The 23,753-nt window shown below is 45.8% G+C and overlaps 1 protein-coding gene across 9 annotated transcripts in view; it reads right to left on the reverse strand.

Annotated features, from left to right (window-relative positions):
• The window catches only part of KTN1 (kinectin 1), a 102,845-nt gene that overhangs the window by 23,436 nt on the left and 55,656 nt on the right, over window positions 1–23,753 (reverse strand). For 6 of the 9 annotated variants that reach the window (XM_033169746.1, XM_033169661.1, XM_033169585.1 and 3 more), the window contains exons 13-28: window positions 23,240–23,277; window positions 21,338–21,428; window positions 20,544–20,612; window positions 18,565–18,602; window positions 18,338–18,428; window positions 16,613–16,681; window positions 13,060–13,094; window positions 12,494–12,584; window positions 10,831–10,899; window positions 8,948–8,985; window positions 7,859–7,949; window positions 7,628–7,696; window positions 4,046–4,083; window positions 1,521–1,611; window positions 1,349–1,417; window positions 414–451 (exon numbers count right to left, since the gene is read on the reverse strand). In XM_033169746.1, coding sequence (XP_033025637.1) covers window positions 414–451; window positions 1,349–1,417; window positions 1,521–1,611; window positions 4,046–4,083; window positions 7,628–7,696; window positions 7,859–7,949; window positions 8,948–8,985; window positions 10,831–10,899; window positions 12,494–12,584; window positions 13,060–13,094; window positions 16,613–16,681; window positions 18,338–18,428; window positions 18,565–18,602; window positions 20,544–20,612; window positions 21,338–21,428; window positions 23,240–23,277 — 1,025 coding nt within the window. The remainder of the gene's footprint in view (window positions 1–413; window positions 452–1,348; window positions 1,418–1,520; window positions 1,612–4,045; window positions 4,084–7,627; window positions 7,697–7,858; window positions 7,950–8,947; window positions 8,986–10,830; window positions 10,900–12,493; window positions 12,585–13,059; window positions 13,095–16,612; window positions 16,682–18,337; window positions 18,429–18,564; window positions 18,603–20,543; window positions 20,613–21,337; window positions 21,429–23,239; window positions 23,278–23,753) is intronic. The other 3 variants (XM_033169418.1, XM_033169828.1, XM_033169505.1) reach the window with 2 other exon arrangements.

Here is a 23,753-nt window from a genome sequence, read left to right on the forward strand (position 1 = left end):
TGTTGTGGCAGACATGTGAACTGGCAAGCAGATACTGAATTATTTGACACACTGCCCAAGATAGAAGAGTTTTATTCTACATGACCAGGGAGCAAAGTTTGGGCTGAGTTGTATGGAAACAGTTTTGCATGGACATTGTTTTTCCCAAGTAACTAATGACGGCTGCTCTTGCTCATCTGCCTGGCAACAAATGATGTGCCAAACTTTCACTGCACATTTGAAGGAGATTAGAGAGAAGCAGCTCTTCAGGAAGGTGCAGAATGCTACTCTAGACAATGCCAAATACTAATTGAAATGTGGTCATGAGTGTGCTCTCTCTCTCTCACACACCCCCCCCCAAGAGTATAGCCATCACACAAAGCTGGATGAAAGAGCAAAGTAACTGTGGTAGATGCTCCACTCGGTTTACTTACAGAGCCTCGAGGTCCTTGATCGACGAAGAAGCAGAAACCTGACAGGGAAGAAAGGATTTGCTTTCATTGTGGCAGTGCAGCTAACAATGTCATGACCCCTGCCTGGTTTTGACTGCTTAGACAGGGCAAGGATAGGAATGCAAGAAGCTGCCTTATACTGAGTCAGACCCTTGATTCATGCAGCTCAGTATCCGTGAACACTGACTGGAAGAGGCTCTCCGGGGTTCCAGGTAGTGTCTCATGTTCCCACCTAAAGATATTGGGGAGTAAAGATATTGGGACCTTTTGAACGCAGCACAGGTACTTTGTCACTAAGGTGTTGCCTTTCCTGGCAAAAGCTTTAAAGGTAAAGGTAAAGGTACCCCTGACCATTAGGTCCAGTCACGGACAACTCTGGGGGTTGGGGTGCTCATCTCGCTCTATAGAATCCTAGAGTTGGAAGAGACCCCAAGGGCCATCCAGTCCAACCCCCTGCCAAGCAGGAAACACCATCAAAGCATTCCTGACAGATGGCTGTCAAGCCTCTGCTTAAAGACCTCCAAAGGAGACTTCACCACACTCCTTGGTAGCAAATAGGCCGAGGGAGCTAGCGTTTGCTCGCAGACAGCATCGGGGTCATGTGGCCAGCATGACTAAGCCGCTTCTGGCGAACCAGAGCAGCGCATGGAAATGCCATTTACCTTCCCGCCGGAGTGGTACCTATTTATCTACTTGCACTTTGATGTGCTTTCGAACTTCTAGGTAGGCAAGAGCTGGGACCAAGCAATGGGAGCTCACCCCATCGTGGGGATTCAAACCACCAACCTTCTGATTGGCAAGCCCTAGGCTCAGCGGTTTAGACCACAGCGCCACCCGCGCCCCCTACAGCAAAAGCTTTAGGATGCATTAAACAAACTCTGAAAGGAGAGACAGGAAGCACAGCAAGTAGCCCCCACCTGCTGAGAGTTCAGCTGCTCGAGTTCCTTGACTTTGTTGTTCAAGTGCTGCAGTGTATCCTGTTGTCCCTAAGGGCATTTTTAAAAAGGGAGAAAGAACACCAGATCAAACATGCAATCTCTGCACTCTTGTAGGCTCCAAGAGAGCTTTCAGCACTTCACAAGGCTTTACCTGAAGCCACTCTCCTTTCTTGGCAATCTCACTCTCCTTTTCTCTCAATGACACCTCCATACTTGTCACCTGCTCCTCTTTCCTCTTCAATCTGCAAGAGGAAGCACAAGAGAAGAAAAAAGTCTCTTTTTAAAAAATACAGATTTAACACTGACAAACAACCGTCAAAAGATGTGATTAGAAGCTTTTGGTGTGCTGCCACTGTGTCACTGCGCTGTTGCCTTGGAACAGGCCAGCATTTATAACCTGGGTCAACGTCTTTTGTTGTGTGCGCCCATAAGAACACAAGAAGAGCCTTCTGGATCAGGCCAGTCGCCCATCTAGACCACCACCTTGTTCTTGGACTGGTCACCGAGATGCCTGCGGGAAACCTGCAAGAACATTTCCCCCTTCTGCAGTTTGTAGCAACTGATACCCACATGCAATACTGTCTCCGACTGTGGAGGCACAGCACAGACATAAATCAGGCCCATAGCATGCAGGAGTTCAATGGGTAGAAGCAGAAGTACGACAACAACAAAATTATGTGCCAAAACAGAACTCTTGTGGTATTAAAGGCCTTGTTCTCTGGCTGGCACTCTCCGCTTTCTTCTTCAGGAAAGGGCCAAAATATTCCTGTCCTGGAAAGCATTTTGAGAGGTGAGCATTTCCTAGTTCTAACACTAGAACTTGCAGACATCCGGCAAAATTGAACGTTGGACGATTACGGACAGATAAAACAAAGTACTTCTTCACACAACCCTGCAGATGGTGACAGGAGTCACGAAATTAAAAGACGCCTGCTTCTTGGGAGGAAAGCAATGACAAACCTAGACAGCATCTTAAAAAGCAGAGACATCACCTTGCCAACAAAGGTCTGTATAGCTAAAGCTATGGTTTTCCCAGTAGTAATGTATGGAAGTGAGAGCTGGACCATAAAGAAGACTGATCGCCGAAGAATTGATGCTTTTGAATTATGGTGCTGGAGGAGACTCTTGAGAGTCCCATGGACTGCAAGAAGATCAAACCGATCCATTCTGAAGGAAATCAGCCCTGAGTGCTCACTAGAAGGACAGATCCTGAAGTTGAGGCTCCAGTACTTTGGCCACATAATGAGAAGAGAAGACTCCCTGGAAAAGACCCTGATGTTGGGAAAGATGGAGGGCACAAGGAGAAGGGGGCGACAAAGGACAAGATGGTTGGACAGTGTTCTCGAAGCGACTGGCATGAGTTTGGCCAAACTGCGGGAGGCAGTGGAGGATAGGCGTGCCTGGCGTGCTCTGGTCCATGGGGTCACGAAGTCGGAACTATGGAACTCACTCCCACAGGAGGCAGTGAGGATCACCACCATAAATTAATTTAAAAGAATATGAGAGAAATTTATGGAGGAGGGGGCTATCGACAGCTACCAGACATGGCGGCTATGCTCTGCCTTGAAAGCTGAAGGCAGAAATGCCCATGAATGCCAGTTACCGGAAATTGCAGCAGGAGGAGAGTCGCTGGTGCTGGAATCCTGCTTTGGGGCTTTCCATAGGCATCTGCTCAGCCACTGTGAGAACAGGATGCCGGATTAAATGAGCCACTGCCCTGATCCAGCAAGCTCTTCTTATGACCTTAGGCAGTGATACGGCTTATTTTATTTGTGCTGCTGGGCATTTTGATTTTATTGGTTTATGCTGAATTGAATTTAGGAGGTTATGCTTTGGAATTTTTATGACTCTGTGGATTGTTAGATAGAATTTAGTTAGGTTTTTTTTAAAAAAAAAAAAGTGGAAGGGTGTTGTGTTCTTCCTCCCCCCCCCCCCCTGTTTTTGCCATTGCTATTTTTTTGCAGCAGCTTTTATATTATATTTATATTTTTAATTTATATTTATTTTAAACAGACCTTTTTGAATGGCTTGGGGAGGGGGAGAGAGAATGGTACATCACGACAGTTTTCAAATTAACTTATTACAAGAAAATGCTGGCAGACCAACTCTATGGGGCATATGGGTGCTTTTTGTTGCTGTTCATGCTTTGGAACAATAATTGCGAAGAAAATGTATAGCCATATGTTGTTTTCGGTTTATTGTGATGCTACTACCCCTCGAAGCTCATACTAATGCACAAAGCTGCAGGATCTTTTCCCAGCTCAGCAACCCAAGGTCCTTTTAACTGGAATCGCCAAGGATTAAACACGATGACTCTCTGCTTATGCAGCACCGACCACAATCCACATTATCAGAAACCAACTGAAATAGTTAAAGGTATTCTGAACCTCTGGATGCAACATCTCCATGTACTGGTGCTCTTTGTTACAGAAAATGGCAATTTATCTAATGTCAAAATTATCTAAGTGCTTTCCCCCTGCTTTTAAAGTCTTAGCCTTAGATTAACCTCAGAGTGCACAATCAGAGATTGAGGGCAGGTTAAGGAGTTCTCAGATTCTAGAGCTGTTTGCTCATAAATCAAGATCAGTCACAAAAAGGTACCTGTAGGGGGGGGAAAACCCATTATCATGTTAACAAGGACACCTGCAGTGTTACAAACCAGCAAACAACACTTACAGATTCTGAAGATCTCTGACTTCTTGGGCAGCTGATATCTACAGAAAGAGTACACAACACAAGAGTTATTCTGAAAAGAAGCACTAAGTAAACGTAAACAGTAATGTCCCTACACCCCTCAAAAGCATCAAATCTGAGGATAACAAACCAAAAAAGATGCAAAAAGAGAAGTAGCCCCTGAAGAAGAAAAAAATGCGAATTTCTAGAAGTAACTGAAAGGGGTTAAACTCTATGGTCCAATAATCTGCCTATATCATTTCTTTCACATTTCAAATCACTATTAGGAAAAGCTCTTGTTTCTGTAAGCCATTTTGAACGCAGACATGAGCACAAATATTTTAAACGCATTAAATCAACATATCCTTAACCTGCTATTCCTATTCCCAAATGCCAGGAGATTAGCCACTGTCCTTCCAGTCTCACAGTCCGGAGGATCTGCAGCCCAGAGAGATAACAGATTGTTTTAAGTCCATCCAGAGGCTAAGACCAGCTTGAAAGAATTAAGGTTTGAAAGTTAAAACATCACACTCTAAGCCATCACTTCCCAGTCTTGGGTACTGCAGAAACTGTAGGACTACAACCCCCATCGCCCACAGCTAGTATGACCAGTGGTCAGAGATGAAAGGAGTTGTAGCTCAGTAACACCTGGGGACCCAAGGTTGAGAAAGGCTGCTTTAACCACTGGCATGCATTGCCATCTCTGAAATCAAGGTTAAGTTTTATCTCGCTAACACAATTAAAAAATTATTTCCAGTAGCACCTTAGAGACCAACTGAGTTTGTTCTTGGTATGAGCTTTCGTGTGCATGTACACTATCTGAAGAAGTGTGCATGCACACGAAAGCTCATACCAAGAACAAACTCAGTTGGTCTCTAAGGTGCTACTGGAAATAATTTTCTATTTTGTTACAATTAAAAACTTTTAGTGAGATGACTATGCCAGAGCCAGGTTTGGCTCAAAAGGCTTTTATTGTAGCAGAACAAAGTCCAGCTTGGGGTTGATGGAAGAAAGGGACTAGGGCAAAGTCCCAAACCTGGGTCTCCGGCTGTTGTTGGACTACAACTCCCATTAACCCTAGCTAGCAGGACCAGTGGTCAGGGATGATGGGAACTGTAGTCCAAAAACAGCTGGGGACCCAAATTTTGGAAACCCTGGACTAGGGTATCAATTTCTCCCCCTTCTCTGGATTTTAATCCCAAGATGAAGAGCTAGAATGGCCAAGGGAGAAGGTGCAGAATGTCAGGATTTCCTACAAAGCAATCTCAAGACCGCAAGTGCAACACTTGTATTGGCCGCCCAATAAATGCCGCCGTGTGGCTTCTAGGCCCTTATAGCTGCATCTGTTCAAATGCTGCAGAGAGAGCAACAGTTCACACTGCCTCCTAAGACGGAAGAGTAAGCGAAGACACCTCCTGGGATGACAAGGAATCCACGCAGTTCAGAAGGAAGAGCAAGGGCATTTTAATGCCACAGGCTCAGCTAGATGCCAGAGGCCCCTTGCTCATGCACTTGCCCCATTCAACTCTCCCATGCTTTACGCCCTCATGCGCCACCACCCACACCAATGTGCCGTCTGTCATTTATTTTATTTTATTTAAATTATTACATTTATTTCCCGCTTAATATATGAAATGCCTCATGTGGCCCTAAACCTGCGTACCTATAAACACTTTCCAGATCAAGCTTCATGGGTGCGTCCCCCAAGGAAAACGGGGCATTATCTGGAAGCTAAGTTTCCCCCCCCCCCCCAGCCCCGCTTTCAGAGAAGCCAAGCTCACCTCACGGGTGCCCTCTTCCATAACAAATTAAGACAAGACCAAATATGCTCCATGTAGCCCAATACGTCCCCCCTCCAAAAAGATACTAATGTTGAGCTCCAGACAAAATGTATAGTAGCACACAGCTGTCTGATAACCTCCTGTGCCACGCACTCAGATTATTTAGGTAGAAAAGTGATTCCTGCACTGCAGGGGGTTGGACTAGATGACCCCTGGGGGTTCCTTCCAATGCTATGATTCTAAGAGGGTGCTATACTCTTGGACACGTAACCCCAGTGGTTTCAAACCACCCTGAGATCTACGGACATAGGGCGGTGTACAAATTTAATACAGTCGTACCTTGGTTGTCAAACGGAATCCGTTCCGGAAGTCCGTTTGACTTCCAAAAACGTTCTGACAACCAAGGTGCGGCTTCCGATCGGCTGCAGGAACTTCCTGCACTCAGTTGGAAGCCGTGGAAGCCGCGTCGGATGTTCGGGATCCGAAGAATATTTGCAAACCGGAACACCACTCACTTCCGGGTTTGCAGCGTTCGGGAGCCAAAACGTTCGAGTCGCAAGGCGTTCGGGATCCAAGGTACGACTGTACATAATAATAAAAACAAATTTTGAAAGCTTCTTCCTGCTGAAACTCTTTCCACATAGATGTGTACCCCTGCCATGGGGCTCTCTGCACATGGCAGGGAATTCTAGGCAATGTCCCAGAGTGCTTTGCTCAGCTCCTGACAGGTGCCAAGACGACTTTGCAAGTGCTCAGTGTAAGGGTAAGGATACAGCCACTGCTTGGCTATGGATTGCAGGGCTGTGCATGAAGGGAAGGGGGTGCTGTGGCAATTCAGCCGTAGCCCATATGCTTCGCCGGTTGTGGGCGGGGACAGGTTTTAACTCTGGTCTCTCCAGATAAATAATTAGGTAACAGGTGAAGGAAAGGGCCACTGCTGAGATCCCAGAAAGTGAGTGGAGGTGGGTGACTTGTATGCTCTGAAGTCGCTCCCAGGAACTTAAAACAGGGCTGACTCCCCAAGGGTGTGCGTAAGACTGCAGTCCTTACTCTAAGCAGCGGAAACTCCTGGGACTGTTTCAGACGCAATGTGAAATCAGTTCCCCACTGCATGAAGACCCTCAGGCTTGTGCGTACCCCCCTTCCTCCTCTGGCATGCAACCAGGCGGAAGAGACTGCTTAAACGTGGGTGCAGGGGCTTTCAAGACACACTGTGAAACAAATCACTCACAGTTTTATTATGTGCTCGTGAATTTTGATTTCCTTTTAACAAGTCACCTGACGGAATAGTTGAGAATGCCTCTTTCGCCGAGCGACAAGCTTTTAATTGTTAATCTGAATGTTTAATCGATTAGACATATATCTCATGGTTCATTCAGCGGCAGCTGGCGCCCACCAGGGACTAACAGGGAACAAGGCAAGGGGGCACAAAAAGTAAGGGCAGCTAACAGCCAATGGCAGTCAGAGTAAGCTAATTCTGGTCTTGTTCCCATCCTTCCTGATGCTCAGTTCTACAAGGACAACACTGAGGCTAAGAGGACAGCCAATGCCACCTCCTGGACTGGATGTAAGTAGGAAGGGAGGCAGGCAGGGGCTGGCTGATGTTGGTGGGGCAGCACCCCATTCACCCAGTGGTCAAGCCTCCCCTGGGTTCAATGGCAGTGCATGAAAAAGCCAGGCCTCTCCCAGCAAGAGCCCCCACCCCACCCCCCAGACAGATAGGAAAGGAGGAGCCATACTGCAGGAAGAGGAAGACTGCAAAGCAAAGGACTCCCTTCCAGCTGCCGGATCAATACCACTTTACCTGTGTGTCCTTTCCAAGCTGGGCCTTTCCTATTTCTTCTTTCAGAGCCTCTATTTCCTGTGCCAAACCCTTTTCAATGACAAAACAGACAAGGTTGTACAATGGAGACAACACATCCCACAAAAATGAGAAAAAGGAGGGTGCAAAAAATTCGGCCACAAAAAGGGCAATGCAATGACAAGCACACATAACACACAAGAAAGGCAGATAACACACAGATCCAGCACCTACCTGGACAGTTTTTTCCTTGGTGGCAACTTTAAGGACCTCAGCCTGAAGCAGTTCCTCCACAGACTTGATTTTCCCATCCTTCTCACTAATTCTTTAGCAAAGAGAGAGAAAAAGGAGTAGAGAGGTTAAGAAACTCAGTGGTACAGATACGCTCAGTGGTACAGCATTGGAAGGGGGGAAGGCATTTGCGCAGGGTGGGAAAGAAATGCTTCAGGAAGTTGCTGAGGAATATAATGCAATAATGCCCAAATGAATCAGAGCAAGCATCAAGTTGGTATTTTTAGGTATAAAGTAAACTGATTCACAACTGAAAGAGTAGAGCGGCATCTGCTGGTAGAGAAGCTTCTGTTTAAAGAAAAGCAATTTCTGCAAGTAATCTCCTTCAAATAATACAGCACTGCTGCTATTACTGCAGGACATTCTTTCTTGTTTTAAAACAAGGTTGGGTTTTCACCCAATGCCAGTGCAGCTGCTGGCACCCGACTTGAAAGCTACCTGGGACTTTAAAAAGGAAATCCCAAAAGTTATAAATCTCCTGCAAACAATCCAACTTTATTCTGTGTGCACTGGCGTGACCTGAGCAAGCATACAGGGGGGAAATTTTGTTTCAACACACAAGTAGATGATATTATTGTTTTATTTAGGTCGGGGAGGGGGGCTGAGCTGGCCCAAAAATCAGCTGGATCCCAAGTTGGCTCCATTATGGTCACATGACAGCACTGGGTCAGCTTCGGTTCTGACTACTGTATTAGCTCCAGAATGGTGAAGGGATCTGCCTGTCCTCCTCCCTTCCACCCCCGTTGTCAAGCTTGGCAGGACTATGGATGCAGTGATGGCCCCGCTGCTCTGCTAAGCCCTGCTGGGCAGCAGCCTCAATTTAGGCTGCACCCTGAAGCCTTTCATTTCACAATCATGGTTTCTTCTGAAGAGCCAAATGCAGCAACTTCGAACATCCCACTGCACAGATTATATTCTAAAGTCTGGGTGTTTCTGTAGTAAAAGCCTGCCCACACAGGCTTCGTGGACAACAGAGACGTAAGGGTAAAGAGGGCTTTCAAACTGAAGAAAAGGTAATGTGCTTCTACTTACACTTTTTGTAATTCTTCCACCAACGTTGCAAAGGAAACCTTGGGGTACAAAAGCAAGAAGGGCGGGTGTTTAGAGAGAAAGTCAGAATACTGAAGCTAGCAGATGGTAACCAGCTCTCACCAACTTTGCTGATGGAGTTCGTTTTGGAAAGCTAATCAGTCCAATATTTTTAATCGGACTAAACTGTAGCATTTTGCAGTACCTGTAATTAGTTCTTTGCAAAATTTAAGAGTAAGCTTGAGGAATACAGGTGTCCTCACCAAACAGAGGTAGGGCAGCTTTATGAAGGATACTTTGCAAGCTCCTGTTGTAATGGAATCTCACTGAGACCCACAATTTCCCTTCTTCTGCAATGCTACTGTACCTTGGGAGGGCACTTAGAAAGTGTGGGACTTTGCTGCACGGCCAAAGGTTTTACCTTTGCATGACTTGACCGACAGGTTCTGCTTACACTCTGAAGACAGTCAACAAGGTTGAATGCAACCTTTTCCACAAGCCCAACTGGGTAATGACTTGGATGGCTGCCTATTTTCCCGCATGTGGCTTGGCTCACTTGTTTGACTTCTCCAAAGATGTTGACAAGTTTGCAACATTAAACCCCTACTCCCTTTGTCAATGTGGGATGTAAACACAGAGCAGCCAAACACAAGATTCCTAGAGTGGACATGAAGGTGTCTCAGTCCTCCAGCCTTAACTTCCTTTTTACCTGGACTGAGACAACTTCCTCTATCTAACTGGAGATGGGTGTGGCTTCACCTAAGCAGGTTTACACAAAACCACAGGAAGCAGACTCCATCTTCCTCATTTTGCCTCGTCTTTTGAACAAGCAGGATGCTCTCTCTCAGCTTGCAGCTGAGAGGAGCAGAGGTGAAGCCTGTTCCCCTATGGAATCAGCTTCACTACATGTAAATACATTTATCTAAGCCTGTCTGCCTTTCTGAGACTGTATGCTGTAACTCAGGATGCCTGTAAGTAAACTCTTTTATGTCTTATAAACAGTACTGTGTTGTGTCTTTACTTTTAAGAGGGAAGAAGGGGAATATACCAGGAATATATATTTCTTATAGAGGCTTTAGCAAGCCTATGCAAGCGCGTCTGCTGTGTTTTAAAAGGGAATGTAACTCTGCTAAGTTTGGAGCTTGTTAACTCAAGCTGGGATGAAATATAAAAAATAATATATCATCATCCACACTCCTAAACATTCCCACAGTCAACACGGGCAATAGCTGCAAGTAGAAGTGCAGTGAAACCATCAAGAGTCGATGACTGCTCCAGGGCCAGCAGTGCTGGGGAAGGACTTGCAGAAAGTCACAGCAACTACTTTCTAGTTTAGAAAAACCTTCACCATGCTTTGAATGGGCTTCAGAGGATCGAGGGCAGAACTTAGAACAGATGGCATCACCTCTTGCTAGCTTTGCTGATGGAAAGGGTACCCACAATCTGAATGTTGGTCAATTATATTTTTAGATCGGATTAAGCAGCAGTAATATTTGCATCACGTGTCACACAAGGGCTAATGTAGACATAACTGCAACTGCCGTTTATGCATATACAACAGCTCACATGCAATCTTTCTCATCATGGAAGTAGGCCACGGAGATCTTCTGAGAGCGTCTCTTTACACTATTCCTCTGCTCATGTGGAGTAAGACATTTGTGCAGGCATTTATTTACAGGGGTTAGCAGACTGCAGTAATGTCAGCAGTTAACTCTTCAAGGCCCCAATTCTTTGGAATCCAACTGAACGAAAAGCGCGAGGCAAAAGCAATGAGACACATTGCAAAAAGGAAGCAGCAATTTCAGGCGAAATCCTCCGACAGGGATTGACTTAACAGCAACCAATATTAAAACCTTTCTTAACAAAACAAAACCAAGGCAACGTACCTGCTCTGTTTGTACTCTCTGCAGATTTTCAACTTCACTTTTCAAGGATGCGTTCTCTGTTCTCAGTGCCTTTTAAGAGGAAAACATTTTCAACACAGTACTGACACTTTGGAAGAGTTAATTGCAACCACAAAAGGGAAGACGATACATTTGCCAAGAACAACATTCTATTATGGCTGCTGACTTATCTGACAACATTTTTAACGTATGGAAGTCGCGGTTTACATGGCTGGTTCCCTTTCCTGACATCATCTTTGTTTTGTACCCTAGCATCTCTCCCCAAGAATAAAACCTTTAAAGTGGTGGTTCTCACCCTGTGAAACATCTCAGAAAAAGACTGTCCTAGTCTTATCCACTGATACGTGCCCTTGGGTTTCAGCCTGCAAGGAGCGCAGCAACATTTACCCAGCCCAAACAGAATAAGCAGGTCAAAGGAAGAGATTCACACCCAAGATCTAAGCATCACACGCTCCTTCAAGCTTACAAAGCTCGGCCGGTAGATAAGTACCAATGGGGCACACAGGAGAGTCTGAATGGAAGGCTTTCACTTTTCTCAAGTGTAGAAAGAAGAAAGCGAAAGGAAAAAAGCTTGCCCTGTAAGATTAAAGTCCATAACTACATTCTTAAAGGGATTGCAACTGGAAAAAGATTGTGCTGCTTTTCAGACAGGGATTACAGTCATACCTTGGATCCCGAACGCCTTGGTACTCGGACGTTTTGGCTCCCAAACGCTGCAAACCCAGAAGGGAGTGTTCCAGTTTGCGAACGTTCTTTGGAACCTGAATGTCCAACGGGGCTTCCGCTTGGCTGCAGGAGCTTCCGATAGGCTGCAGGAGCTTCCTGCAGCCAATCAGAAGCTGCGCTTTGATTTCCGAACGTTTTGGAAGTCGAACGGACTTCTGGAACGGATTCCGTTCAACTTCCAAGGTACGACTGCATCTGGAGTCTGGTGCAGCTGGGTTACCCCCCCCCCACTCCATCTTGCTCCCCTCCCTTTATAGACTACAAAACATGGGTTTGCCACTGCCGCACTCTTTAAGATCTTCAGTTACAGGTAGGTAGCCGTGTTGGTCTGCCATAGTCAAAACAAAATAATAATAAAAAATTCATTCCAGTAGCACCTTAGAGACCAACTAAGTTTGTTCTTGGTATGAGCTTTCATGTGTATCTGAAGAAGTGTGCATGCACATGAAAGCTCATACCAAGAACAAACTTAGTTGGTCTCTAAGGTGCTACTGGAAGGAATTTTATTTATTTATATATATACTTTAGTAAGATCTTCAGTTGCTGATTTCACCTCCTGCCACTAACTGCTGTGTAAGATATTTAACTAGTTCTGTGACTGGACTCAAGATGGGGCAGAGGTAGTCCTCTTCCTTTGCCAGTCTTTCACTGAACCTCAACCTAAGCTGAGTTGCTGGATTTAACAGCCCATTATGTTTCCAGAGAGAGCGGGGAAGAGAACAGAGCAACTGAGGCAGGACAGCTATGGAGAGACAGAACAGTAGAAAAGGGGAGCTTGGGACAAAAGTGAAGCAGCAGCTGCTGTTGCTATACTCTGGGCATGTAACTACCCTGTGGTGGAGCGAGACACACTGTATTAGCACCCAATGCCACACTGTTCATGCACTGGGCACGCCTGACTCTTAAGAAGAGAGCTTACCTTTAGCTCATCTTCTTTATTTGCCATCTCTATGAGTCCAGCTTCAAGGAGTTCCTCAACCGTCTTTATTTTGTCATCCTTGTCTGTCATGCTGAGGAGGAGTTGAAAAGGATGTTCAGAACTTCAACTCAAAATCAACTGGTGCTACCAGGACGACAATCCTATGTTCATTTGTTTGGGTGTATTGCCTGCTGAAGCCGGTGGGCACTGGCAGCGAGCAAGCAGGAACATACGAAGCAGCCATAAAATGAGAGTCGTTTAGGCCCGCACTGTCTCATTTAGCAGATGATGGTTCTTGGGGTGTCTTAGGCATAGCAGTTGTTCCCAGTCCAGGTACTGAAAACCTGTTAACTGGAAATGCTAGGGATGGAACCTGGGACACTCTCCATGTCAAGCATGCACCTTAGCACAGAGGTATGGGGTCCTCCCCCTGCTAGGCTGCAGGTACTTAGCACAAAACACCTACAGATTTATTATTCTTAATAAGATTAGCTGCTATGTTTGCTTGGGGGGGGGGAGTTTCCTTGTGAAATAAATGAGCGGCTACCTACTGCCCCAGCTCTTACCTTCTTTCCATTTGCTCCAACAAATCCTTATTAGTCTGAAAGCAAGAGAGAGAGAGAGAGAAGTCATGCTTAATGCTGGTTTGCAGCTCTAGTGAGCAAGGGAACTGCTCAGAATCCGGCTGTTTGCATTTGTGCTGATTATCTGAAGCGCCGATGCAGAAAAGCCGTGAGGGCCAGCCTCAAACATTAGAAAGTCTGAAGCTGAAAATCCCCCTCCCCAGCCATGATAATAATCATGTTAAAAGGTGATTAGATTTCTTTCAAAGATGCTCCAAAACTGCCATGCGTTGCCTAGCAGTACAAATGGCCCAGATATCCTGATTCCTATTAAGTAGGAATTCTGGAACTGCTGCTTTTATCCAAGCCAAATAGAACATGTTCCCAGCTCTCACTGTTACAGTTAATATTTCAAAGCAAAGTGGCAGATTATGCTAAAGATAACTTGAGAACGAGAGAACAGATAAGGGCTTCCTGGAGCCAAGGAGATGCTTTCTTACTCCCTAACATACCTCACCCCAGTCTCTGTACCCTTAGATCAGGCATAGGAAAACTCGGCCCTCCAGATGTTTTGGGACTACAACTCCCATCATCCCTAGCTAAAAGGACCAGTGGTCAGGGATGGTGGGAGTTGTGGTCCCAAAACATCTGGAGGGCCAAGTTTGCCTATGCCTGCCTTGGATTGTTGTTGTTTAGTCATTTAGTCATGTCCGACTCTTCGTGACCCCATGGACCAGAGCACGCCAGGCACTCCTGTCTTCCACTGCCTCCTGCAGTTTGGTCAGATACTAGATACTAGCCACCAAAATCCTCTGAACAACATTTCTCCACACCTTGTAATTATTACACTATTTTGTCATTTTGACAGAATAAGCTTTGATTCATTCAATGAGCTAGTCTCCAGTTTAAAAAAAGATTACTTGCAAGCAACATCACCTACTTTCCTTTGTTAAGACATAAAAGCCCCCCCCCCTTCTGTAATAAATGTAAGATTATTGCCTCCACATAGGAGCCACTTGCCAAAGAAAAATGAATTTTTAAAACATCCTTTACTACTTAAATAAATTTATTTTGTGTTTAAGCGATTCTGATTTGGTCCCTTGCACTCCTGCTAAACTAATATAGCCTGAATGCAAGATGTCGCAACCTTTCTGCTCTTTCCCCCATTCCCAGAATCCTGCCCTTCCTTCGAGCAGAACTCTGTATGCCCTGCACTAAGAGAAACTAGAAAAATTAATTGAAATCTAACCAATTAACAGATCTTTGCATGATTTATTCTACTTCTGCTGTACATATGAAGGGCTAAGGAGTTACACAATGCAGTGAAGCTCCCTCCCGGGCTATTTTTTAAGTGCTGGAGATCCTGTTCAGCAACCCCCCTTTTCAGTTCTCAAGATTTCACATTCTCCTGCAGCCAATGGGAAGCTGCACACGCCTCCTCCGCGCCAGAAATAGTGTTTGCGCATGCGTGCGCACGCACACACTCCAGCCAACTGCGGCGTCTCCTGGACCGTGAACCGGCCCAAGCCGCAAAAACTTTGCTGACCCCTGAGTTAAACTATTGTAGCAAATAAAACGATGAGCTCTGTGGCAGATCAAGGAAGACCCATTGGAATTGATGGACACGGGTAACTTAGGTCCAGTAATTTGAATGGGTCTGCTCTGAGTAAGACTATGTTGGAGAAATCTCCCAGTTACAGGTGAAACTCGAAAAATTAAAATATTGTGGAAAAGTCCATTTATGTAAGCAATTGTTTTCATTAGCTACTGGAGTTTAATATATGAGATAGACTCATGACATGCAAGGCGAGATATGTCAAGCCTTTGTTTGTTATAATTGTGATGATTATGGCGCACAGCTGATGAAAACCCCCAAGTTGAAATTGTTAATTTGGGGTTCTCGTCAGCTGTACGCCATAATCATCACAATTATAACAAATAAAGGCTTGACATATCTCGCTTTGCATGTCATGAGTCTATCTCACATATTAGTTTCACCTTTTAAGTTGAATTACTGAAAGAAATGAACCTTTCCACGAAACTCTAATTTTTCGAGTTTTACCTGTACTTACAATGGGATATTGTTCCATAGATGTTGGCAAGAGCCAACTTGGCCGGCTGCACCTGCAGGACCTGTGCACCCAAATGTGGCTGCTCCTTCGTGGCAAGAAGTGAAGGGCAAAGAAATCAAAGAAGCCGAAAGAGCTAAGCAAACTGTTGCTCCCAAAATGCTCCCTTTCAAGCTAGCTGATGGGGGCGGCAGCACTTCTAGTTCTTTGCGGATTCCCTTTTCCCAGGAGCTGCACCAAAACAACCATTTCTAGGTCAGGTAGCCTGAGATCAGAGGGGCTTATGCTCTGCCATCTGGAGCAGGCATGGCATACAGTGGCCCCAACATCTCCATTCCCAGCCCCTGAGCCTCAAACGCAAACCAAACCCTCTTGTTATCCAAGCAAAGAGTAAAGCTAAGGTTCACCCAGACCCTGGAGGTCTGGCCTACTCAGCAAGATCTAGTAGATAACACAAGCAGCTGGTGCTCTCCACCCTGGCCAAGGGACCAGCAACCCTGATCATCACAGTATTGTTCACCCGTCTGAATATTGTAATACTGTACTGCCAGAGGCATAAGCAACTAAAGGCATCCGTTACTGAAAACGTCACCTAGAGCACTGCTGGCATTTGCGAAGCAGGAAAAGCCTATTAATGTGCTCCAAAGAGTTGTTGGGCCTGCATGTTCTCAACGTGCATGCGTCGTTTTTGTATATTTCAGATTGTTTACTCCAACTCCCCCCCCCAAAGACACAGAATCACAGAATCTCAGAGTTGGAAGAGACCACAAGGTCCATCCAGTCCAACCCCCTGCCAAGCAGGAAACACCATCAAAGCATTCCTGACAGATGGCTGTCAAGCCTCTGCTTAAAGACCTCCAAAGAAGGAGACTCCACCACACTCCTTGGCAGCAAATTCCACTGTCAAACAGCTCTCACTGTCAGGAAGTTCTTCCTAATGTTTAGGTGGAATCTTCTTTCTTGTAGTTTGAATCCATCGCTATGTGTCCGCTTCTCTTCACAATACATAATGGTATTGTGAGAGGATAAGAATCAATCATAGAATCGTAGAGTTGGAAGACACCCCAAGAGTTATCGAGTTCAACCCCTTCCAATGCAGGAATTAGTGGCCAAATGAAGAAATAGTGGCCAAATGAAGTGGGGGATCCATTTGGCTGTTTCCTACCCTGAAGTTGTATGATTAAGAGAAAAAGACTCGATATTATAAGGGGATGCTTTTTGCTACATGCATTCTAACCATGCCCATGGAGGACCAGAGTCTTATTTTTCAATTAATATCTCATATAATTAACATTAATATACAGTATTACATAAACGGCATCCTACCCAGAATTAGTTCCAAACTCAGTTCTATAAGCAACTAGAAGACACAGGATAAACATCCTTTAACCCTCTGCTGGCTCCCACACCCTCAAATCAGCTGCATCTACATCAGCAGCCATTTCTGAACAAAGATAGTATTATTAGCAGCAATTTGTCTGCCATACCTGCTCAGACAAGAGAGCCTGCAGCTTCTGAACTTCCAACTGCAGCGCTTTGTTTTGATCCTTTAGAACCTGAAATGAAAATCGCCAGACGGCACTGTCAGTTTGGAATTCTGTACCCAGACATTGCTCCTGCAATTTTCTTTGTGTTATTGGAAGAGAAACGGTGGTTCTGATGAACAGCAATTGACAGAAATGTTAAGAGAGTCCCAATTCCTGTTCGGGTTGGCTATCTATCCACTGAATTGAAAAGGGTGGATCGGCACCATGATTATGATGACAGCACTTCTGGGAAGGGTCTTCGCTTTAACCCGCTTATGGCGATACCAGCTTGCTCCAGGCGATCCCAAGGGGCACTTTGTACTGGAACAGCCTATGTGGAGTGCTTTGAACACAGGGGAAAGTGCTTTGATGGAGCAGAAGGAATAAGGGGAGGAAGTACAGATTTGATCTTGGGGGGTGGGGGGTGGGAAGAGACACTGAACCTATGAAGCTGCCTTATGGCAAATCAGACCACTGGGTCTGTCTAGCTCAGTATTGCTTCCACTGATTGGAAGCAGCTCTCCAGGAGTTCAGAAGGGGAAAGGAAGGTTCTGAACCTGGAGATGCCAGGGGTTGAAGCAAGGACCTTCTGCATGCAAAGCAGGTGATCCACCACTGAGCTCTGGCCCTTCTTCCTGAATGCAGGGGATCACGTTTCAACAGCATCGAGCTGGAAGGGAGGGCTGCTCAAAGAAAGAACTAGAATAAACTAGGGAACCAGGGAAGTGGGTAGACTAGGACCCCCCCCCCAAAAAAAAACACCCTAAAGGTCTAGCAAGTGGAAGCAAATCTAGCATTTGGGAGAAAACCTGGCCTCTATTAGCAGCACTGCTGTGAACAGCACCTATGGGTATTGTTGTTGTTGTTGTTGTTGTTGTTGTTGTTATCATTCTCCAGCAGGGAACCCTGCAAGCCTGATCTGGATCAGAGCATATTCTAGATCATATGTCCTGCAGCTACTTTTCCCTCAAAATAAAAGAGTTCAGTTTAAGCACACTTTAAAAAACACTGAATATAGTAACATGTAGTTTAGACCTTAAGTCCCCTGATTAAAAATAAAAATAAGGAGGGGACGCTAATCAAACTCAGTGCATACTTTTGCTCATACAGCCGTACCTTGGATCCCGAACGCCTTGCGAGTCGAATGTTTTGGGTCCCGAACACCGCAAACCCGGAAGTGAGGGTTTCTGTTTGCGAGCATTCTTTGGAACTCGAACGTCTGCCACGACTTCCGTGGCTTCCAATTGCGTGCAGGAGCTTCCTGCAGCCAATCGGAAGCTGCGCCTTAGTTTCCGAACATTTTGGAAGTCAAGCGGACTTCCAGAACGGATTCTGTTTGACTTCCGAGGTAGCACTGTATTGAAATCCCCACTTGTTTCAGAAGCTTCTTAGCACTGGGATCTTCATAGACACTGCAGTGCCCCTGTGCTCACTTCATGCTGAGCCACAATTTTGTGATGAGACACCTCACTTTTCTTTCCTGCATCACTGACAGCAATTTTTTTCAATCCACATCTCCATTTGTTTTTGGGACGCTGTGCTGCTACACTACCATCCAGCACCTTTTCCTGTGCCCTTCCTAGTCCTGCTGCCAAGTTGTCAGCTGTCCAGCTGTGAGTAAGGCTGCTCTAGGCAACACACACACACACACACACACACACACACACACACACACACACAGAGTACCTGAAGTTCCTCTTTTGCACTTGAAGCTTTGGCATGGTGTCCCTGAAGCTGCTCCTCCAGCGCTCTGATTTTTTCATCTCTGGCCTGAGTACTGAAAAACAGGGCAAAGGGTTAAAGAGAAAATAAAAGGGGCCCCCCACTTGCTTACAAGGCCCAGCCCACTCCAAAACAAGCACATAACAATCAAAGAACAATGGCTTATCAGATGGCACTCTTTGTTTATTTACCTTTTCTGCATCCTTTCCAGCTCATGCGCAGCAGCAGCCTAGATGGAAAGAGGATTAGCACTGTTTAGTGTGTTGCATCCGAGCAAGAGTCAGCAAACACGGCTATATAGAACATTAAAAAGCCAAGACTGAGCCTATGGAATTTAGCTTCTTGCTGTGCCTCTCCTTTTCTGCCACAAGGAATAAAAAAGGGGGGTGGGGAGACACATGTTTTGCCCATCTCCGAAAAAGGCACCGCCACATGCTCAGTAACCTGCTCATCAGACTGTGCTCTGCAGCGATGCTTTCAAATCTAGGAAAGAAAGCACTTTATTTTAGGTAACAGGCTAGGAAGTGAAAATGCTCAGGGCACCGTTGCCCTGGATAATGATGTATATGACTGTATTAAAGGAAATGCCACAGAGCTGGTGGCAGGGGAGAGGATATCTGCACATGAATGGGCAGAGAGTTATTCCAGTGTGGGGGCACCAACTCCATTACTCTAATATTACGAAAATGACTTCAAGCTGCAATCTAGAAAAAAGGAGGATTTCCCCCTTAAGCTGGAGGAGCTTCAAAGCAGGCTGAAGCCGCGAACACAGTGAAACCTCCGCCTGCAATGAAACGATCCACAAACAGGTGCTTAATTCCCCATGGCGGCTCAACGCTTTGTACGGCACTTGCATTTGCTGCAGTTAACACAGATTCTGTCTGCAAAGATGTGAAAGCATGAATGATAAGACACATGCCCTTTAGCATCGGTAAGACATGTGCTTGGAACCCGACTGGGCTGCAGCTCTCCGGCACGTGCCCATAGGTGAATGAAGAGCACATTTGTCTTTCCTACTCTGTGTGCCAGCTGCAGGAAGCACAACTGTGACGGAAAGTATGTGTAACCTTGCGAGTTATTTTAGGCTGAGAAACAGTGAGGGGTGCGCCATCGCTAAGTGTGCCTCTCCAGGGCAGAGAGATGATCTGGACCTGGGTCTCCTTAGCCTGCTACACATGGCCTTAACATGAACCATCCTCCACTCAGTTCAAGCCCACAAGGACAGAGAACAAGAATCTCCCACTGTGCAACACTTTGTTTCAGGGGTGGGGAAGGAGATGCTCTCCAAATGTTGCCGAACTACAACTCCCATCATTCCTGACTATTGGCCATTCTGGCTGAGACTGATGGAAACTGAAGTCTAACAACATACGGAGGGCTAGATTTTCTCCACTCCTGCTTTTTTATTTACTTGAATAAATAGTCAACTGTTTCCTTCACGTTTCCCTCAAAAGTCCTAGATCTCAAATTGTCTCACCTGTTTAGGCGGGGCAAGTACAATTTCTTACCACAACGTGTTAGCAGTAGCAGTGGATTGATTACAAAACAAAAGAATTGTGCAGAGGTTTGGAATTGAGGAAGAGAGGAGGGTCCAGGGCAAAGGTGGAGCATCCTAAGCAACAAAAATCACTAGATTTTTCCAGGCGGTCAAAAACTAGTAGGTCTTGTTTGAGAAGTATAGGTAAGCAGAATGTAGGCCTAGGATGGATAAAGAATTGTTGCATTTCTATACTATGCTTAAGTACACATTTGGGCTGAATGTGCAGCACAAAATCTGAGCTATGGCTCTAGAACATGTGCAAAATGCCCCCATCACCAACAGTCGACTCTAACCAGCTTCTAAATTTCTGACTGCAGGGGGAAAGGGGCTTCCATGTAAGAGGTCAAGTGTGAGCCAAAGCTTTTCTTTTCAAGATTTTGTGCAAAGAACAGCAGATAAGAGATGAAACACACCCCCTTGAGGTGTGCTTCTAACTGAGCACACCTTAAGTACTTTTGAGTTTAGATCATTCCCAAGTGGCACTGAATGATCCGACCTTTCACATTTCGAGCCAGTCTTCCTTAACTCTTGCTAAGCACAAATATTACCCAGCACAAATAATACTCAAGTGTTGTCAAATGGAATGGCAGAACACACTACTTGTCAAGATATGAATATGGGTTTGCTAACCTGCTCGTTGGTGAGCGCCTGCAACTTCTGCACTTCCGCTTTGAGGGACATGTTCATGTTCTGTACAACCTGGAGAGGGGAGAAAAGGGTTTCACGTTACAGGGTGTGGCTAGAAAGTCCCTGCCATGAAGACCAATTCTACATCTTAAAAGTTGCCACCGCCGTGCCCGCACAGAAGGGGTGCCAGCCGCTCGCACCCAGCATCTTGGGTGGACTGTGCATGTCCACACATGCGCACTCCACCCTGGATGCTGCGCGTGCATCGTGACGTCAGGGCGCACGCAAGGGAGCGGTGCCCTGCACCCCGGGGGGGGGGTGTGCCTCCGCGTTTGCCGCTCCGGGCAGCAAAGCGGCTCCCTATGCCACTGCCTCTGGCCACTTCTCGCCTTGCTGAAAACCACAAGAGACTGAGATGTGCAAGCACAGGAGGGAAAGTAGAAAAGCCATACCCCACCATGACTCAGTCACAACGTCTGTGGTGTTTGGCAAAGGGAGAGGAAGGAGCAAGGTAGTCTCCTTTTTGCATGGAATGCAAACAGCTTATTCAGATAAATATATAACATCTGTACAGCCACTATTTTAATCTACCGTGCCAGGATTAAAACACACATGCTACATCAGGTTCAATAACAACTTTTTTTTTTTTGCTTGTGTGTTATTGTGGTATGTGGTTTTTGTGCTTTTATACGGCAAACCATCCTGTGATCTTTGGATGAAGGGCAGTATAGAAATGAAATCATCATCATCATCAAAGCCTCCACTTTTCACACGCAACACTTGAGCGTTTGCTTTACCATGAGATCCTCCTCCTTGCTGGTTAGCTTGATGCGCTCGTTGGCTAACGAGTCCTCAGCCTGGTTTATCTGTTTATCCTTTTCTGCAATCCTGCAATAAAACAAACGGACAAAATTAAAGGGCACCCCTCCATTAGCAATGTATCATCACAACAAGCAGAGCCGACAAAGAGGTAATGAGAATCTGCCCAACTGCAGTTGACGATCGGTAAGTTATTGGTTTTAGAAATGCAAGCAGCAGGACCTCCTTAAACGAAAAGAAAATGCGCGCAGCTTGCAGCTGCACCCCCAGCATGACTTGTCCAAAATTCTGCACTCCAGCTTTTGATGACCAGGGTGATAATACCGCAAGATCCAGTCCTTTAAGGACTGCTACAAAACCTAATGCTGGATGGATGCTGGGGAGGGAGGAGATCTGTTCTGGATTTGCATTAGCAACCTGCAATGCAGAATACTATAGTGAGAGGTGAAGACAGTTCCCAGGAGATCTGTTCTGGATCTGAACAAACAGCTCACCAAAACCAGCACCTTGATGGGGCCAGAGAGCAGAGAGTCAATCCATGGCTACAGTTCCCTATCAGCACATGCCCTATTTCCTAGTGTCCACTGTCAAGAGCAGAAGCTCAAGGCCGCTGCAGAAGCAGGGCAGCTTACAGGACAGTGTCCGTCCACCGCCACTCCCATGGTGACTTTAGTGAACCCTGTGAGGTCACTGTGACCCCATTTATCTCAGTCTCTGCTTCTGACCTTCCTTCTCACAGGGCAGAGGGCAAAAAGCAAGGCAGGTCTGACTAATCTGCCCCAGAAAAGCTTGAGCTCCCCCTCTGAACCACTGGCCCCTGCCCAGGGCCGAACCTCACCTACCATGTTGCATAACTGAAGTGGTGTCAGGTTTACATAAACATATTGCAACAGGTAAGTTAATCATACAGATGTCAGGAAAGAAAGAAGATCAATGCAAACGGGGGTGGGGAGAACCAGAGCTAGAGTATTTTTGTAAAAAAGAAATCAGCACATCAATAACTAGGTATCAGCATCCAGGACTCTCTATTTAGTCCTCACGATTCTCCCCAGGATTCTCTTCTTACTGGACTCATCAGCCCTGCTCCAGATACCCAATTAAAAATCTAAATTCCTATAAAAGACCTCCCCCTGCCAGAATACTAGGAGAGCTGCTGCTAATCAGAGAACCGCAACCAGCCGAGATGGAGCCAAAGTCTGAATCTCATATAATACAGGCACATCCAACAGGTAGATCACTGGACACCTGTGGTAGATCACTGGCTCCCCCCAAAAGAAGCTCAACAGCTTTGGCTCCCCTAAAAAAAGCTAAACATTCTTGCCCTGCACCCCCCCAAAATGGGGCTTTCCTCCTCCCTAAGAAAAACTCAGCAACTTTAACCTGAACCCCCCAAAAGAGGGTAGATCACTGCCAGTTTTTAAACTCTGCGAGTAGATCGCAGTCTCTTGGGAGTTGGCCACCCTAGTTCCATGCATGGTTAGGGTTTTGGTTTGTGCAACAGGCTACAAAAAAGCTTTCATACACAAAAACGATTCTAACCTCGCCCACAGCCTGCCCCATCCACCGCCACACTCAGAAATCTCATGGTCACTCAACTGAATCTTACAACAAGAGGGTATTTTGTTGTATTTTTTTAAAAAAATGAGGGGGCGGAGTTAATTTCTCCTGCTAAAACAACACACAATACAATGTACTGCAAATGTTAAGCACGGAGGGGAAATCCTTAGGAAGATGGTTATGGTTTCTTAGGGGAATCTGTAACAATGGCGGGTATGATTTTTGGAAATGACAACATTTCCTCCAAGAAAAATCTCTCCCACATAACTAAAGTGCCTACACACCAAAGCAAATAACAAACCCAGGAATGAAATAATACTTACACCTTGTGCAATTCTTCTGCAAGGGCTGATGCCGAACTCTGAAAGACAGAAGATGCAGGTGAAACTGGTATTCTGAATTGAACACTTGATCATAGCTGTCAACCTTTCCCCTTTTTTGCGGGAAATTCCCTTATTATAGCATTGGGAAACAGCAGGGAGGGTTGACAGCTATGTACTTGATCAGGCATCACCATGTTTAAGGGCATTTAGGGTCTTTGCAAGCTTCGTATTTCAAAGCTAGAAATCAGATTGAAAATGAGGCTTCGATCCATTGTAAATGGATCTCTTTTAGGTAAAAATGGAGCCACCCTGCTCAACACCAGTCTTATTCCAAGCAAGCCCAACCAGGACTTGAACATGCAATTGTGATACAGTTGTTCCAGGTCTCCAAGAACAGAGGGGCTCTTCATATCTCCCTGCCTTCAAACCCCGCCTTTTCTCAGTGGCTTTGTCTTATCACCTTACCCAAAAGTCCCAACTGTAGCCTTGGGGCACCATCGGTTTTTACCTATGA

This window comes from Lacerta agilis, chromosome 1 (assembly GCF_009819535.1).
Source record: "Lacerta agilis isolate rLacAgi1 chromosome 1, rLacAgi1.pri, whole genome shotgun sequence".
Lineage (NCBI taxonomy): Eukaryota > Metazoa > Chordata > Lepidosauria > Squamata > Lacertidae > Lacerta > Lacerta agilis.